Source organism: Aspergillus udagawae (genome assembly GCF_001078395.1).
Source record: "Aspergillus udagawae IFM 46973 DNA, scaffold_3, whole genome shotgun sequence".
NCBI classification, from domain to species: Eukaryota; Fungi; Ascomycota; class Eurotiomycetes; order Eurotiales; family Aspergillaceae; genus Aspergillus; species Aspergillus udagawae.
Window position 1 is genome coordinate 1116734 of NW_025091266.1, and position 15182 is coordinate 1131915.

The following is a 15182-nucleotide window of genomic DNA, read 5'->3' on the forward strand; positions in this document are numbered from 1 at the left end:
CCCCATGCCCCGCCTAGCAGAGAAATTGCCTTCGTCAGTCATAGTAACTTGCGATTGAACTCCTTTGCGCAGTCCCCCTGTTCAATTTCTTATTGGCTCGAGCAACGAAGTGCCAACGGAGCTCATTCAGGACGAAGGAAATCAAGCTCATCGATATGGCTTTCATTGATCGCTCAACGACCTGTGGCTGCTGGACTGGGGCGATTTGGGTTCCGGGAACGTCCGTTAGTGTCACCGATAATATGATCTACCCCGGGAACCGGAGTATTTGGCAAGTCCGGAGCAGAAGAGGGTAATCATGCAGAGGCTGTTGTGCGAGGCTTGGGTTGAATACGGATCTGGTGTATGAGACGGTCTAGCTTGACTGAATTTTGGCCAGTTTTAACAAGGGGAATTTCATGATTCCGGTTTGTTCTGGGATTACAATCTAACAAGGACAACGTACCAGAGCCATCTGATATTGCCTATCTATTTAATCATCTAGATCGGCCATTGATACCTTTCCGTCATCGTACAGTCCCTGCTTCAGGTCGCGTACTACCTGATCCAGTTTTTGTACGAACGCCTTTACCTCATCCACAGAGTTATAATGCACCAGACTTGTCCGAATCATGCCGTATTCTGGCAGCCCCAGAACATCATGAACTGTGCGAGGAGACCAACAGTCACCACTGATAAGTCGAAAGTTGGAGGTTTCATGAATTACTTCAGCCACTTTGTCAGACGCGATCCCATTCACCGTGAAGCTGATCAAGGAGACCCGAACTGTCGGGTCTGCCGAGTGAGATCCATACACAGTATACAGATCCGGATGCGCAGTCAAGTATGCAAGGATCTCAGCTGTGATGACTTCCTCATGGCGGATGAGAGCATCCCAACCAACATCATCCGCGAGGTAACTGATGATCGGGGTGACCGCGTGCTCGAGCTCAATACAGCTGTTTCCCAGTCCCAAGCACACATTCAGAGCGGTCGAGTCAAAGAAGTAGTGGTTGAGGCTGGTAAGATAACGTTTTTGGACGTCGCGGCGAGCATAGATCTGCGCAATATGAGGACCAAATACCTTGTACCAGCTGAACACATAGAAATCAACCCCGAGTTGTTTCACGTCAATCGGGCGATGAGGAGCCCATGCCACCCCGTCCACCAAGATCAACGCGCCAGGGACTGTGTGGACGAGGTCTGCAACCTCCTTGATATTCTCGATAGTTCCGGTGATGTTGGACACATGCCCGCAGCATACAAGACGGGTCTTAGGGGACAGGAGAGGTCGAAGGGTGTCGAGGCTAAGTTTAGGATCCCTGTTGTTTCCCATGCCCCCGGCCGGGGCCCACCACTTAATCGAGATGCCTAGAGTCTTGGCCAGGGCAACAAACGCAGTGACGTCTGCCTCGTGACAGAGCACGGACACGACAATCTCTGAGTCTGCATTGAGACTAGGGCGGAGAGAGGCGGCCAGATTCCGTACAAGACCCGTCGTGGAGGGGCCAAACGCTAGCAGAGCGGGGGTCAGACGGGGAATTGAGTATCCGATCTAGTTATAAGACGATCGCTTACCGATCTCATCAGGGTCCGCATTCATGAAGGAAGCAAGCTTCGCGTATTGGGCAGCACGCTCTTTGACGTCGACCGTACTTTTTGAGTCCAGACCACGCAGGTTCATATGGGGTGCAGACATGGTACGAACAATGCTATTGATTGTTGATTGTCAATTTAATACATCTTTCGTCCCATTTCTTCCTGTTGGCGAGAAGAACCTACTTCTCAATGACACCCTTGTACACCAGAGCACCGGAGCCATTGTTCAGGCAGACGGACCCTTTGTCAAGGCCCGGGAATTGTTTCCGAACAGTCTCTATGTCAAAGTCGCGCCGATGTTTGGTGATAGTCATTATTGGAACAATGATGGAAAAATCGAGCAGGATATGTATCCGATTTGGAATAGAAATTACAGCAAACAAGAAGCAAGAAGGCTTATAAGCAACGCACTACGGGTGTATCTCAGGAAGCCTTCAGCCAGCCTTGATGAGGATAGACAAGCACTAGAGAAGAGCTCTGAGAGGGACTGGAGGATGCGAACCGGGCCGCAGTGATTGACCAGCATCTGTCTGCAGGTGGTGCATTTTCATCACATTACTGACCCACATCTGCATGAATTACACACAAAATCATGCAGATGTGGGTCAGTAATGTGATGAAAATGCACCACCTGCAGACAGAGATGAAGGATCACATCAATGCTTCGAGGACCGATTTTCTGTCCGCCAGCACTTATATGGCGATAAGGATCCTGGAGCTTGGGGACCTCAGGGTGCCAGCATGAGCTCGAAAACAGGGCTACAAGACCTACTAGTCCAGCTGGCTCGATTCTACAGGGCCAATGAGGCCAGCATCTCGGCTGATCAAGTGTCGAAGTGTCTGGAGCTTCTTCCAGCGACAGAGAGCTCAGCTTTAGACCGCCTGTTCAGCTTATGGTTGCACCGCAAAACGGTTAGTGCCCCTTGCTTCCTGTGGTTCGGTGCCGCCGTATTGGGATGATAATTCCAGCTCGAACTGATAGAACCGGTTTATTTCCTGCCACGCTCCACCTGCAAGACAAGACGATGTGCCTTCGGTGTCTTCTCGGGCATCCAAAGCTGGTGCCCAGCAGCCTTCTCCTATTTCGCATGCCCGCCAACAAAGGTCGCCCGAAGTCCACCCTGCTCGCGCGCTGATCCCCGAGGCAAATGATTGCCAGGCAGACGTGTCATTTGGCCGACCGAGGCCGGAAGAGTCCGACCCTTGTAGCCAAAGCACCACTCCTGGCTCGGATATCGATGATCAAAATACCACCGCAACCCCTGCAGCCATCAGTCCAACACCGCCGGCTACAGGAGTGCCACCGCCCCTCCACGTTGCGGCCGAAGATGACACTTTCAGCACAATAACATTTTCGCCAAGGATCAGACGCCTCCTAGAAGACTGTAAAACAGACCGCGGAGGATTCCTGCGTGCGATCGGAGAAGCCAAAGCGGCCTTCCCAACCGGGCAGGGCTGGGAAGCCGCGATAGCCACCAAAGAAGATAACGCGGACATGCGCGACTGTATGAAGATCTACCATAGATTTGAATGCTACAACATCTACCGGCACGTTGTCGAGGCCGGGTTCCACACAGGCACACACTGGATCCGGGATTTGCGCACTGCACTAGCAAACAAGCTCTGCCAGGAATTTCCCCACCGGTTCCACAACCAAAAGGCCGCTAATAAAAGCTTGAACTGGGTTGATCACGGCTGCAAGTACCGTGAGTGGGCCGACAATTTCAGGAACAACCCAACCGACTTGGGATATCTTATCGCATTACCTCTAGACGTGCCTCACTCAGCGTATGCTTCCCCCCATCTTTCCCCACCCCCCAACCCCCAAAACACCCCAACCCCTCTTCAAGCAACTCAGTCTCAGCAAGTCCCTCCAGGTACACATCAAGATGCACCAAGGAGGGAAAGCACGCATCCGTCATCAAACTGAAGAGTCTGGGTATCGATGACCTGGTGAGAGACCTTGAACTCTCAGCACTGGGCGACCACATCGCGGCGACATTGAGAGATATGACAGGCAGGAAGCGCAAGGATGTTTCTGGTAAGGCCTTGAATCGTCAGAGTGAGCCGTCACAATGCTTATCTATCCAATTAAGGAGAGATCATGCCGGGTTCCCGCAAGTCGCCGCGGATGACGTCGAGCCCTAGCCTCCTACCAAGCAATGCACGAACTGCACAGCCCGGCCAAAACCCTACACCCCCGGAGTCGCTGGCTGCCAGTACGGACGGCAATAATACGCTGAATCCACTAGGCCAGCCCACCAGTGTCAGTATCTGCCGTTCTATAGCAGATGACTATGCGGTTCCATATAATGATCCGTTCAGCAACAGTACGTCATAACTTTCCTGCGTCCCCAAGTCTGCACGCTAACAGGAAGCAGTGGATTTGAGCCCATCCCCCTATTCAGGGCTTTTTGACAATGCTGGATATAATGCTGCCATGGATCAATTTGATGAGTTGTATCGGGATGCAAATTATACCGACAATCTGTCACAATTTAGAGCCACTCCCCCCATCCATGTGCAGCATACGAACTTCTTTTCGTAGCGGACAATAACACCACTTTCGTTCTGGTTAGGACTCTTGCACGTATCTAAAACGCTTCAGCTCATCTACCAACAGTGGCTACCGCTTTATGGATACTACAGGTCTGAACATGAATTGATACGAACGTTGAGAATCAATCACCGTCGATTATGGAAACCCGGTCCCCTCTTAGACAGTCTGCTCTGCCGCCCCAAGATACCCCTTACGCCCAGTCAACATGGCGCCATGCACCGTCGGATCAAGACTGGCCTCACGAAACAGAGAATATTTCTGATTATGCCACTCGACACTGTTGATCTGCCTCCCAGAATTGTCCGTAAACTTCACATCGAATTCCGGTCGCAGGAAGTAGATGCACGAGAACTTGTCCTGTCCGGGCGAGTGCGGCAGAGGCGGCGGCACGACACGATGCAGAGACGAGACTAGTTGCCCCCTGGACAAGAAACGCAGCGAGTCGCCAACGTTCACAACGGCGTGTCCAGGTCGCGGAGGGATGTACGACCATTCGTCCGTTCCGGATGGCCCAGGGAGTAACGCCTGGAGCCCTTCGGACTGGGTGAAGACGACAGTCAACGTCCCCATGTCTGTGTGTGCCATGTTGCCGACTTTCTCGGCGTCGCTGCTCCATGGGAGGTACTTGAGTAGGGCGATGTTGGCAGTAGATGGCTTGTCCTTCCGGTGACAGTCTTTCAGGTCGTAAGGGAGATCAAGAGCCTTTGAGAGGATGGACAAGATGCATTCGGTGTAGAGGTGGACTTGGCTCATGAAGGCCTTCACCAAGGGTAGGTTTTCCTGGAAGCCCTGAGGGAGCTGCAGGATGTCGTCCCCAAAGACGCCGTTGTTGTGAATCTACATGTTGAGCTAGAGAACGTTTGCGAGGCGGGAATGGAAGGGACATACCGAGAAGCTCTCGTAGCCATCCTTCTTCTCAGCAAAGGGTCCAACAGAACAGCCGGCTCGTTTATATCTAGCACTCCACGTCATTACCGCGAACGAAACCCTGCAATGGGGGAAGGCAAAAACGTACCCTTGAAGCCTTGATGGCAGATGCTTCTCGGTGCTATACTTCTCCTTTTCTTCGAGTGGGAGCTTGAAAACCGAGTTTCCGACGTCAACGAGCTCATCCACCTGCTTCAACGTCTGGGATGTGCGGGCATCGCGGAAGTCAAGGTAAAAGAATCCATTGGTCTTGCATGCCGACACGAGATCGTTCACTGCATCGACGTCGCCCTCTAGAAGACCGGCGAGAGAGATCGAGTTTAGCTCTGCTCGGGTGGTCGTGGGAAACGCCATTTTTGAAGATTAACGACTCCGTGAATGGTGATATAAGTACGGTGGATGGTTGAATCGCAGATTTAAAGAAGACGTAGAACCTTTAAATATTCGCCTCTTCCCATGGTTTCGCCTGATAGACAGTGGTATTACTTAGCGGATCATAGAAACCTGATGACGAGAACTGCTTTTAGCTGTGTGCAACCAAGTTCTGTCGAAAAAGACACAGACCACCCCTGCCTCTGTTCAGTACAAACTGATGCATACACAGGATATATTCATAAACAGAGGGAATGCATTTAGTCTCTTTTAATCCAACGAATCGTCCCTATCCTCACCACACCACATACAGCAGAAAGCCAAAATGCTCAACACAAAGGACTACAATGCCTTGAGCCTGGCCCAGCCCACGAATTTCAGGGCCATGCTGAATTCCGGCGAGCTGCTCTGGGGCACTGGATGTCGAATCCCCCATCCAGAGGCGGCACGAGTTGTTGCTGCGACGCCGTACCATTTTTGTTTCTTGGACGCGGTAAGCCCCAATGTGCCTGCTGCGAAATATTACTTCCTACCCAGAATCTGAGTCTCGTACAGGAACACGCGCCTCTCAACGCAACCCTCCTCGTCAGTTTGATCCGAACGATCCAATACCACTCGAGTGGCTCCATGGTACCATTCGTCCGGATCCCAAGATGCTCACCCGAGCTATACAACTACGCCCTGGGCGCTGGCGCTGGCGGAGTGGTTATGCCACACGTCCAGAATGCAAAACAGGCAGAGGAGTTGGTGCAGCTGTGCCGGTTTCCACCGCTGGGCGGCCGCAGCTTCCCCCCTGCAGCTCTGATCGGCGAGCAGCAGAACCGAACCCCAGAAGGAAAGACAACGTATGACGTATGGAATGAACATGCCGCTGTGATTTGCCAGATTGAAGATCTAGAGGGGCTGGAGAATGTCGAAGAGATTTGCCGGGTCCCAGGTGGTACGTCTCTCTTTCAAACCGTCTAACGATCTGTTAGATGAGTCTGCAGCCCATGCGCTAACACTCCACACCTGGTCTTCTGCAGTGGACGGTCTGTTCGTCGGCACGGGCGATCTGCGCATGTGTCTGAACTTAGCCCACGGATCGCTCGACGGCGATGAAGCTGTGTTTCTCTCTGCACTTCGCAAGATCCGAGATGCGGCAAAGGCCAATCACCTTCCCATTATGGGATTCGGCATCTCACCTTCCGGGGTGGAGCTTAGGAGAGAGATGGGCTGGAATGCGTTCATCATCCATGGGGACATTGATGCGATCTGCACGTCGGCCGTCCAGTCATTGCAGACGTACACTGATGCGGCCGCTGGAACGGGTGTCCCAATTCAGTCAGCGCAATGATTTCTTCGACATGACGACACTGTTTGTGGCTCGGTGGAAGGAAGGGAAATCTCACAGGTACCTTGATCTGCAGCGACATAGGGAGAGTGGTATTCGAGATAGACAATAGTAGCTTGAACGACTGTTGTTATATAGTGTTACTATTGCTTTTACTCTTATTTTTTAAACAAAAACTCGCCCTGCACCAAGGTTCCCGTCTCTTACGACTCCGACATCCCACTATCATCCATTTGGCTGTTTAGTCCGTTCAATTCCAGCGAAGCACTTGTTCAAGTCCCCAATGGCGAACCTCGAAAGCAACGTGAAAGCCATCATCGCAAAACAGTTCAAAGTGCCCGTCGATGAGGTATGCTGTCGGAAACATAATCCACAGAGTTGTATTGAACATGATCTCCGTTTAGCTGACCACCGACGCCGACCTTACGAATGGCCTGGCCGTAGGCGGCCTTGGAAGGCCACAGATATTAACCGCCCTGCAAGAGGTTCGACGGCCATGATTGTTAGATAGCTTGTGAGTGATCTTGCTAACGTGGGGCTTAGAGGTTTGATATCTATATCACGGACGAGGATACGGACGGATTCACTACGAGTAGGTCATCGATTGTTCTATTATAATTTCTTCCGGCGACTAACGCATGGCCGTCTTGTAAAAGTCCAAGATGTTATTGACTACGTTGCGACAAGGCTGTGGTGGTACGCAATTTAGAGGGCGATTGAATTGGGGTTATTAATTATCTGGAGACTCTCGGCTGCTGCTGCTGTTAGCTACTGCTAGAGTATGTCTTGAGATAGTGGGCTTATTACAGGCTTCAATGATGCGTTTGCAAATAAGGTATGAGCTGCACAGTAGCTTTATAGTGTTGTGACCCTGAGGCGCCCACTCTACTCTGCTGTGTAACCGCAGCAGGTCCCTTTTTCTCACAAATATCAATAAATCCCCAGGTGTACCAGTGTTCCTGAGCTCTGACACCTCAATCCTCACGCCTGCATACTCTTGCAATCATGACGGCCCACGTCCTACGACCTCCTACCCTTCCCGACGACGTTCTCTTTTCCAGGCTCCTGAAAATAGCCAGGCAAAGAGATGCGAATATCATCGTCAATGACACCAGCCGTGGCACACAGTTCAGCTACCGTCAAATCCTCGATGGCACCGTGAAACTAAAACAGAGGCTACAAGAACACCTCGACACGCCTAAGCTAGATAAGCCCGGCAGTTTCTATGTTGCTCTCCTGGCTCCGAATGGATATGAATTTATCATTGGGGTTCTTGCTATCCTGGCAATTGGCGGAGTAGTCGTGCCGATGCGTAAGGTCTCCCCGTTATAGAACATGTTTGACTGGAAACATGGGTGGTTAGCAATGTGCGTATTAAAAAACAACAGCAACAGGCGCGCTCCCTGCAGAAGCATCGTACATTCTTCAGCAATGCGATGCACGATATCTCCTCGCCACCTCGGAGCTGGCCAATTTCGCTGCGCAGATCAAACAGCAAGTCAAGATCCCTTCTCTTATCATCGAAAGCAATGAAGACGCCGCCGACAACAACAACCTCCTCCCGGTCACAAGCTATACCCTCGACCCAGCCCTCGCAGTATCCGAAGAAACCCCGAGTATACTATTCTTCACATCAGGAACAACTGGCCCCCCAAAGGGCGTACTGCACGCCCGCCGAACAATAAACAAGTACGCCCGACAAGACGAAGCAGCACCGCAGTCCAACGACGAGCTGTGCATCATCCCGCGCGGCGCATTCTGGTCGATTTACTTCACAAAGCTATTCCAGATGCTGCTGACGGGCATCCGCGTCGAGATCCACAACTTCGGCCGAAACTATTATCTGATCTGGGAGAAGTTGCGCGAGCAAACGGCTACCAAGATCGTGTTGTCTCCGACCTTTTGGTATGGCATGATGGTGTATTTTCAGAAGCATCTGTCTGTCGAGTTGCCGCGCGATGTTGTTGATGAGTATGTGATGGGGGCGCAGTACCTGCGTGATGCGTGTGCAACGGGTGCAATGCCCTCGGGTCGGGTTAAGGAGTTCTGGCGAGAGATACGTGGAGGTCGGCCGTTGAAGGTGCTGTATGGGTCTACGGAGACGCAGGAGATAGCTATGTGCAATATGGAGTCGGGGGATGTAGAGGTGCGACTTCGACATCGCTATTACCAGTGCCCCGTTGGCTCTGGGCCGCTATGGATATATGGCTAACAGCCGTGACCAGGATGATCTGGGAACACCACTTCCGAATGTGAGAATGAAGCTATCTGAAGGCGAGGAAGGGGAGGTCCTTGTCAAGACGCCGTCTTTATTCCTCGGGTGAGTCGAGGTATATCCTTTTCTCGCGATAATAAAAGGTACTAACAAGTTTTGTATTGCAGGTACTTGAACTCCCCCGATGCTACGGCAAAACGTTTGGACCCGGAAGGCTTTTTCAAGACTGGAGATCTAGCCATCCTGCAAGACGGACGGTACATATTCAAAGGAAGGGCAAACATGGATCGTCAGTATTCCCTCCCGCCTCTTTCTAGCTTTCCTGCCTCGGCTGACAATCATCATTCCCGTGGCAGTATTCAAATTCTACACCTACAAGGTTCCCCGAGGTCAAGTCGAGGCTGCCCTCACGGCACTTCCATACGTCGCAGAGGGGTATATCATGCCCGTTGCAGATCCACAGTGTGACACACGTACAGCCGCGCTCGTGCGGTTTCACAAGAAAGACAGTGGTAAGGGAGTGGATTTACGGGCTATCCGGAACGATATGGCTACGAAAATGAGCCTCCCTGCGTACCAGTTGCCAACTGTGTTGAGGACGTTGAGAGAGCACGAATCTGTTCCCCGGACATGGTCGGATAAGACCGCCATGATGAAGGCGATTCATATGTTTTTCCCGCTGGATAGCGAGGACAGGATTTGTGGGGAGGAGACGGAGGTTTTGGATGTAAGTGGTTTCATGAAGATGCAGACGACGAAGTTGTGGGAGTTATCGGGGATCCGGTAGAGTTCATAGAACTACGCCGATAGGTTGACTGGCATGAATAACGGTATGATGCGTAGTCTATGAAGATATCTGGAACCAAGACAGTACATTGGCGCCTTGATGGTTTAAGCATGCCTACATTCACGGAGAACTAATTAATAGCTTATGTTCCGTTTTCTTGACAGCGGTTGGCATTCTAGTGATTGTGGTTATTGCTTACTCCCACAGTATCATTCATAGATGGTATAGACAACCCTCCAGTATTGTCTCCCCGATGTCAGTCTCCGAAAGCCCATTTTCCCAAGAGGCAGCCTTGTCCTACGCAGCTGCGGGGAGAGCGAGAAGCTCCTGTATGGATTCCTTGATAATCTCCAGCGCCTGGTCGAGTTGAGAGTCTGAAATGACAAGGGGAGGCGCGACGCGAATTACGCCTGTCCGACTCGATTTCAGCTGCAGAAAAGAGGGTTTAGCCTGGTATACTAAAAAAAAAAAGAAAATCCGCTGCGGAGATGGTTGCTTACCAGAAGGCCCTTCCGTTTCATCAGCTCGCACAGTTCTATGCCTGTATGTCCATTGGCCTTGGACTGATCAATGACGAACGCGTTGAGCAGCCCTCTACCGCGGACCGTTTGGATAATAGGGCCCGGAGTCTGGGCCTGGATAGCAGTCAGACCGGTACGAAGGATCTGACCAAGACGGTCTGCACGTCTGACCAGGTCTTCTTCTTCGACAACTTGGAGAGCACGCATGGCAACTGCCGCGCTGAGCGGATTACCACCATAAGTTGAGCCATGGGTTCCGGGCTCGACGGTAAGCATCACTTCGTTATCTCCTAAGACACAGGACATGGTGCACATGCCACCTGTCATGGTCTTGCCTAATAGTACCATGTCAGGCCTGATTCCACTCCAGTAGTGACCAAGGAGCTTTCCAGTCCGCGCAATGCCAGTCTGGATTTCATCACAGACTAGCAGAACATTGTGCTTGTCACAGAGGGCTCTTGCCTCCTGTAAATAGTCATCATCGGCCACAATGACGCCTGCATCTCCTTGGATTGGTTCGATGATGAAGGCGGCCAAGTTGAAGCCCGCTGCCTCAAAGGCATCTCGTAGCGCTGCCTTATCATTGATGGCGATCAACTTGTCGGTCCCAGGAATTGAGCAGCTGATATTCGGAACCAATGGACCATAGTTTTCACGCGACATTTTATCAGAGGCCAAAGAGATCGTGGCTAACTATAAGACAAACATCGATGTCAATAAGGTTCGCCCACGATCGTGTTTTGTTCACGTTAAGCCAGGGTGCTACTCACGGTCCGTCCATGGTGGTTACCTGCGACACCAAGGACAATAGCTTTGTCCTGCGGAACACCTTTGACCTTATAAGCCCATTTGCGCGCGACCTTGATTGCAGTTTCTGACGCCTCGGCGCCAGTACTCGACGGCAGGACCCGGTCATAGCCAAAGAGCTTGGTCACAAACTCCGCGAACTGGGGGTATACATCGTTGTGGAAGGCGCGGGAGGTCAGGGTCAATCGTGATGCCTGGTCAACCAACGCTGCGACGAGTTTCGGGTGGCAGTGGCCATGGTTAAGGGCAGTTGAAGCAGCGTGGAAGTCGAGATAGTGATTTCCCTCGGGATCCCAGACAGAGGCACCCTGAGCGCGGGCGAAGACGATGGGGAGCGACTGATAGTTTCGGGCCGAGAAATTCTTTTCAGCCAGCAGGGCGGCTTCGGTGCTGGCAGCGCGGTTCGCTACGGGCTCGTCGGGCATGTTGGACCCCATGGCGAGAGGGCAGCAATGATTGACTTGGTGGGAGGCAAAGGACGGATACTGAGGATAAAGAAACGAGGTGAAGCGCTTGTGAAGTGACTGAAGAGAGGAGGGGGGGCTTAACGGGCCGGAGATTGTATGGCATCAGCATCGTCTTTAGCCATATTCTTTAAGTTGTTCAGTTGGTGTACCTATCCATATGCAGACTGTGACTACACCACAAAGGGTAACTCTAATGGTTATCAATGTCTGAGGTACATATAGCGGGGTCTTCTAGGACGCTGCTCCTCGTCCAACCGAGCATTCACCAGTCATGGTCCGGTTTAAGGACTCTGTTGTCCGACATTTCAATCCGCCCCGCCTTCCCCCTCTTTATTTTCACCGTTCGCGCTCATCCCCCGAAGCAGAAGCACTCCTTGTCCCTTGTCCATTGCCCATTGTCCCCTGTTCCTTCTCCAGAGTGATCTCAACAAGATGAATTACCAACGAATGCCCATTGAGAAGGAGGCGCCTGAGGAGGTCGGTGCCGTGATCAAGTACAATCTCTCAGAGAGCGCCATATCAGATCAGACACTGAAGTCGTTGACCATCACCTTCCCCCCAGATACTGCTCTGACCTACACAGAACACCGGGGCAGTCGCGAGATCCGCCGTCTCGTCGCCGAAGCCTCGGGCAGGCCGATCGACCCGGACCATGTCCTCGTCACAGCAGGCGCTTCAACGTCGCTGTTCATCATCAAAACCGCCATTCTCGGTCCCAAAGACCACGTCGTCGTCACTCGTCCAAACTACGCCACCAACCTGGAGATCCCACGCTCCATCGGATGCGACATCACTTTCATAGACCTCGAGTTTGAATCGCAGTATCGCTTGGACATCGACCGCGTCGCCGCCGCCATTCGCCCCGGCATCACCAAACTCATCAGCATCTGCTCCCCCAACAACCCCACTGGCACAATGTGCACCCCCTCCGAGCTTCGGTCCCTTGCGAGCCTCGCCAAGGAGAAGGGATGCTACCTCCTAGTCGACGAAACGTACTCGGAGCTCAAGTACTCATCAGAGTCCGCTGACGGAGTAGATTCTTCGATTCCGTCGGCGGCTGCACTAGGTGACCATGTCATCAGCGTTTCCTCCTTGTCCAAGGCCTACGGCGTCCCTGGCATCCGCATCGGCTGGCTCACTACTACCAATGTTGGACTCCAGGAAACATTCCTTGCCGCCAAGGAACAGATCAGCATTAGCGGGAGTGTCCTCGACGAGCTCGCTGCTGAGCAGATCCTGTCTCGCCGGGCCGAGCTACTGGCTGTGACTACTGCCGATATGCGGAAGCGGAGAGACCGAGTTGCGAGTTGGGTCGCTGAGGAGAGCGAGTGGCTCGATTGGGTTAAGCCAGAGGCAGGGGTGATGTGCTTCATCAAAATCAGGAAAGAGCCGGTTGGAGGAATCGAGACGTTCTACACAAGATTACTAGAGAGACACGGGGTGTATATCGGCCGAGGAGGCTGGTTTGAGAGGGATGATAGCTTCTTCAGACTGGGGTATGGGTGGCCGACGTGGCAGGAGCTGGAACAGGGGCTTTGTGGGATCTCGAAGGCTCTCCGGGAATGATCTTCGTTTCGATGGGAGAGCGATGGATTTAAAAGGGAGTCCAGTGGAATCAGTCTGCTTTCTATCATAGGCTATATGAAGGGCAACACTGCCTTTCCGTGGCTGTGGTATAGTAGTCGTCCTCGTAATAGTCCTATCCTCCTGGAATACCGCAATTTCTCATAAATATAACCTCAAATTAACACCCCCCCTCTTGGGTGATGAAGTTAATGCTAGGACTGGGTTGCCATACTTAAAGGACACTTTCAAATCTATCTAGCTAAACCTCCTCAGCAACCTCTTGAAACCAGACCACACACTTCAGGGCCTTCGGCACCGCGTCATGGGTACTACACTGCTTCATCGACTCCGGAGTCGTCGAACTGCCCATGACAGTCTCGTACCTGAGATATAAGTTTGCAATGAGCACTTTGATCTCCAATGTTGCCAGCGCCTTGCCTAAACAAATCCTGGCGCCATACCCGAACGGAATGAGCTGTGCCTCTCGCATCTTCAGCGTCAATGGGTCCGCGTCGAGCCATCTCCCCGGATCGAATCGGTCAGGATCGGGGAAGATACGCTCGTCCCGGTGAAGAGCCACGACGGAGGCCGAAACGATGGTGCCTTGTGGGAGATAGACTCCGCACAGGACATGGCCACCCTGGGGAACGATGCGCTCGGCTCGTCCACTGGAGGCGGGATGCAGACGGTAGACCTCACGCAGACAAGCTTCGAGCGAAGGAACTCGACTGTCGAGGTCGGCAAAGGACAATGAGCCGTCAGGCTGCACGGGCAAGGCCGTCAGTTCCTTGCGTATCTTCCGCTGCCACTCTGGGGCCTCTGTTAATCTCCAGATGAGATACGTCGCCGTCACGGAAACCGTGGCCTCGGCTGCATTGATGTTATCGAGGATTTCGGCGGCGATGTATTCCCGGTCGAGCTGCTGGTTTTCCTCTTCCCCATCCTTCCCGCGGATTTCCAGGAGATGTCGGAGGAGAGATTGAGAATCAGATATGCGGGGCGCCTCCATTGCCGCCAGTGTGCGTTGCTTACACCACGATGCGAACTCACTGTCTGCCTGTAGATAACGCAGGCGCGGAATGAGCTTCGCGAATATGCTGGAGAGATAGTGATAGGCGTTCGGATACTGGATGCGGAACGAACCGACAAACTGTTGGTGCTTTAGAAGGGCGAGAATGTCGCGCTCAGGGCAAGTAGATTCGACGGCACGAGAACCAAAGTCAGGTCCAAAGACCAGGTACGTAATGATATCAAGCGCATACCAGTCTGTCAGACTGTAGACGTCAACCCCCTGCCCATGTTGGATCTGTCGCAGGACTGCTCGGGAACACTCTTGCACATATTGTTCGATTTGTGGTAGCTTGTATATAGTCGTAGCTTGATAAAAGGCCGATATTAGCCTCCGTTTTGCCCGGTGCTCCTCGTAGGGCTTGGTCGCAAAAGCGGACCGCATGCCATTTTTGCCATATCCCTTAAAATGGTCAAAGTAGTTGCTCTTGGGCCATCGCAGGGCTGTGCTGTAGACGTCCTTTGTGCTCTCCAGCGTGGCCACAGAGACCTCGTTCGGGGCGATGCACACAACAGGACCATACTGCCGGTGCCATTGAAGAATATGGTCGTTTCGGCGATTCCAGATGTCATACCAAGCTAGAGGAAGACCAGAAACCTTGGGTAGCCAGGGCCCGGGGACATGACGACCGAATCCACGACGGGGATAAAGTAACCATCCAAGGGTAAGCAAGGATACGATTGCCAATGCCACAAAGAACCAAGTTCTGAGGAAGGGCAGCCATTCCCGTACAAGTTCCAGCGCTGCGAAGAGCATTGTTGACTGGCGACAATACAGCACGTAGTCGGTTCAGTTAGTTCTAGTATCTGGTTAGAATAGAATAGACGTGATGGACGGACAATCAAGATACGTCTGACCCCCTTCGCTAGGGACTTGCTTAGCGACGCCATCTCCATGACTCTTCCATAATACATAAAACTACTCCAATTATGTGCCTTGGTAAACAGAGCATGAAGGCAAACTCTTGACCGCAACACAGC

The 15182-nt window shown here is 52.4% G+C and overlaps 9 protein-coding genes across 9 annotated transcripts; 5 read left to right on the top strand and 4 right to left on the bottom strand.

The window, feature by feature from the left end:
* Nucleotides 1–472: 472 nt before the first annotated feature.
* Nucleotides 473–1892, bottom strand: Aud_004252 (uncharacterized protein; the record flags this gene model as incomplete). The annotated part of the gene is made up of 3 exons (XM_043289192.1): nucleotides 473–1494; nucleotides 1558–1691; nucleotides 1762–1892. The coding sequence occupies 3 exons, from the start codon at nucleotides 1890–1892 to the stop codon at nucleotides 473–475; spliced, it is 1287 nt and encodes a 428-aa protein (XP_043145127.1).
* Nucleotides 1893–2319: 427 nt separating this feature from the next.
* Aud_004253 (uncharacterized protein) lies at nucleotides 2320–4126 on the top strand (the record flags this gene model as incomplete). The annotated part of the gene is made up of 5 exons (XM_043289193.1): nucleotides 2320–2490; nucleotides 2561–3366; nucleotides 3456–3619; nucleotides 3675–3908; nucleotides 3960–4126. 5 exons carry the CDS (start codon nucleotides 2320–2322, stop codon nucleotides 4124–4126), a joined length of 1542 nt encoding a protein of 513 aa, XP_043145128.1.
* A 168-nt stretch (nucleotides 4127–4294) lies between these two features.
* Aud_004254 (uncharacterized protein) lies at nucleotides 4295–5419 on the bottom strand (the record flags this gene model as incomplete). The annotated part of the gene is made up of 3 exons (XM_043289194.1): nucleotides 4295–4975; nucleotides 5027–5093; nucleotides 5154–5419. 3 exons carry the CDS (start codon nucleotides 5417–5419, stop codon nucleotides 4295–4297), a joined length of 1014 nt encoding a protein of 337 aa, XP_043145129.1.
* A 343-nt stretch (nucleotides 5420–5762) lies between these two features.
* Nucleotides 5763–6773, top strand: Aud_004255 (HpcH/HpaI aldolase family protein; the record flags this gene model as incomplete). The annotated part of the gene is made up of 3 exons (XM_043289195.1): nucleotides 5763–5930; nucleotides 5993–6377; nucleotides 6415–6773. The coding sequence occupies 3 exons, from the start codon at nucleotides 5763–5765 to the stop codon at nucleotides 6771–6773; spliced, it is 912 nt and encodes a 303-aa protein (XP_043145130.1).
* A 280-nt stretch (nucleotides 6774–7053) lies between these two features.
* Aud_004256 (acyl carrier protein) lies at nucleotides 7054–7479 on the top strand (the record flags this gene model as incomplete). The annotated part of the gene is made up of 4 exons (XM_043289196.1): nucleotides 7054–7119; nucleotides 7175–7255; nucleotides 7314–7362; nucleotides 7427–7479. 4 exons carry the CDS (start codon nucleotides 7054–7056, stop codon nucleotides 7477–7479), a joined length of 249 nt encoding a protein of 82 aa, XP_043145131.1.
* Nucleotides 7480–7775: 296 nt separating this feature from the next.
* Nucleotides 7776–9772, top strand: Aud_004257 (class I adenylate-forming enzyme family protein; the record flags this gene model as incomplete). The annotated part of the gene is made up of 5 exons (XM_043289197.1): nucleotides 7776–8082; nucleotides 8159–8916; nucleotides 8996–9090; nucleotides 9153–9274; nucleotides 9342–9772. 5 exons carry the CDS (start codon nucleotides 7776–7778, stop codon nucleotides 9770–9772), a joined length of 1713 nt encoding a protein of 570 aa, XP_043145132.1.
* Nucleotides 9773–10069: 297 nt separating this feature from the next.
* Nucleotides 10070–11537, bottom strand: Aud_004258 (uncharacterized protein; the record flags this gene model as incomplete). Its single annotated transcript, XM_043289198.1, has 3 exons — nucleotides 10070–10201; nucleotides 10273–10986; nucleotides 11064–11537. 3 exons carry the CDS (start codon nucleotides 11535–11537, stop codon nucleotides 10070–10072), a joined length of 1320 nt encoding a protein of 439 aa, XP_043145133.1.
* Nucleotides 11538–11999: 462 nt separating this feature from the next.
* Nucleotides 12000–13133, top strand: Aud_004259 (pyridoxal phosphate-dependent aminotransferase; the record flags this gene model as incomplete). Its single annotated transcript, XM_043289199.1, has 1 exon — nucleotides 12000–13133. One exon carries the CDS (start codon nucleotides 12000–12002, stop codon nucleotides 13131–13133), a length of 1134 nt encoding a protein of 377 aa, XP_043145134.1.
* Nucleotides 13134–13392: 259 nt separating this feature from the next.
* On the bottom strand, nucleotides 13393–14958 carry Aud_004260 (cytochrome P450; the record flags this gene model as incomplete). Its single annotated transcript, XM_043289200.1, has 1 exon — nucleotides 13393–14958. The coding sequence occupies one exon, from the start codon at nucleotides 14956–14958 to the stop codon at nucleotides 13393–13395; it is 1566 nt and encodes a 521-aa protein (XP_043145135.1).
* Nucleotides 14959–15182: the final 224 nt, after the last annotated feature.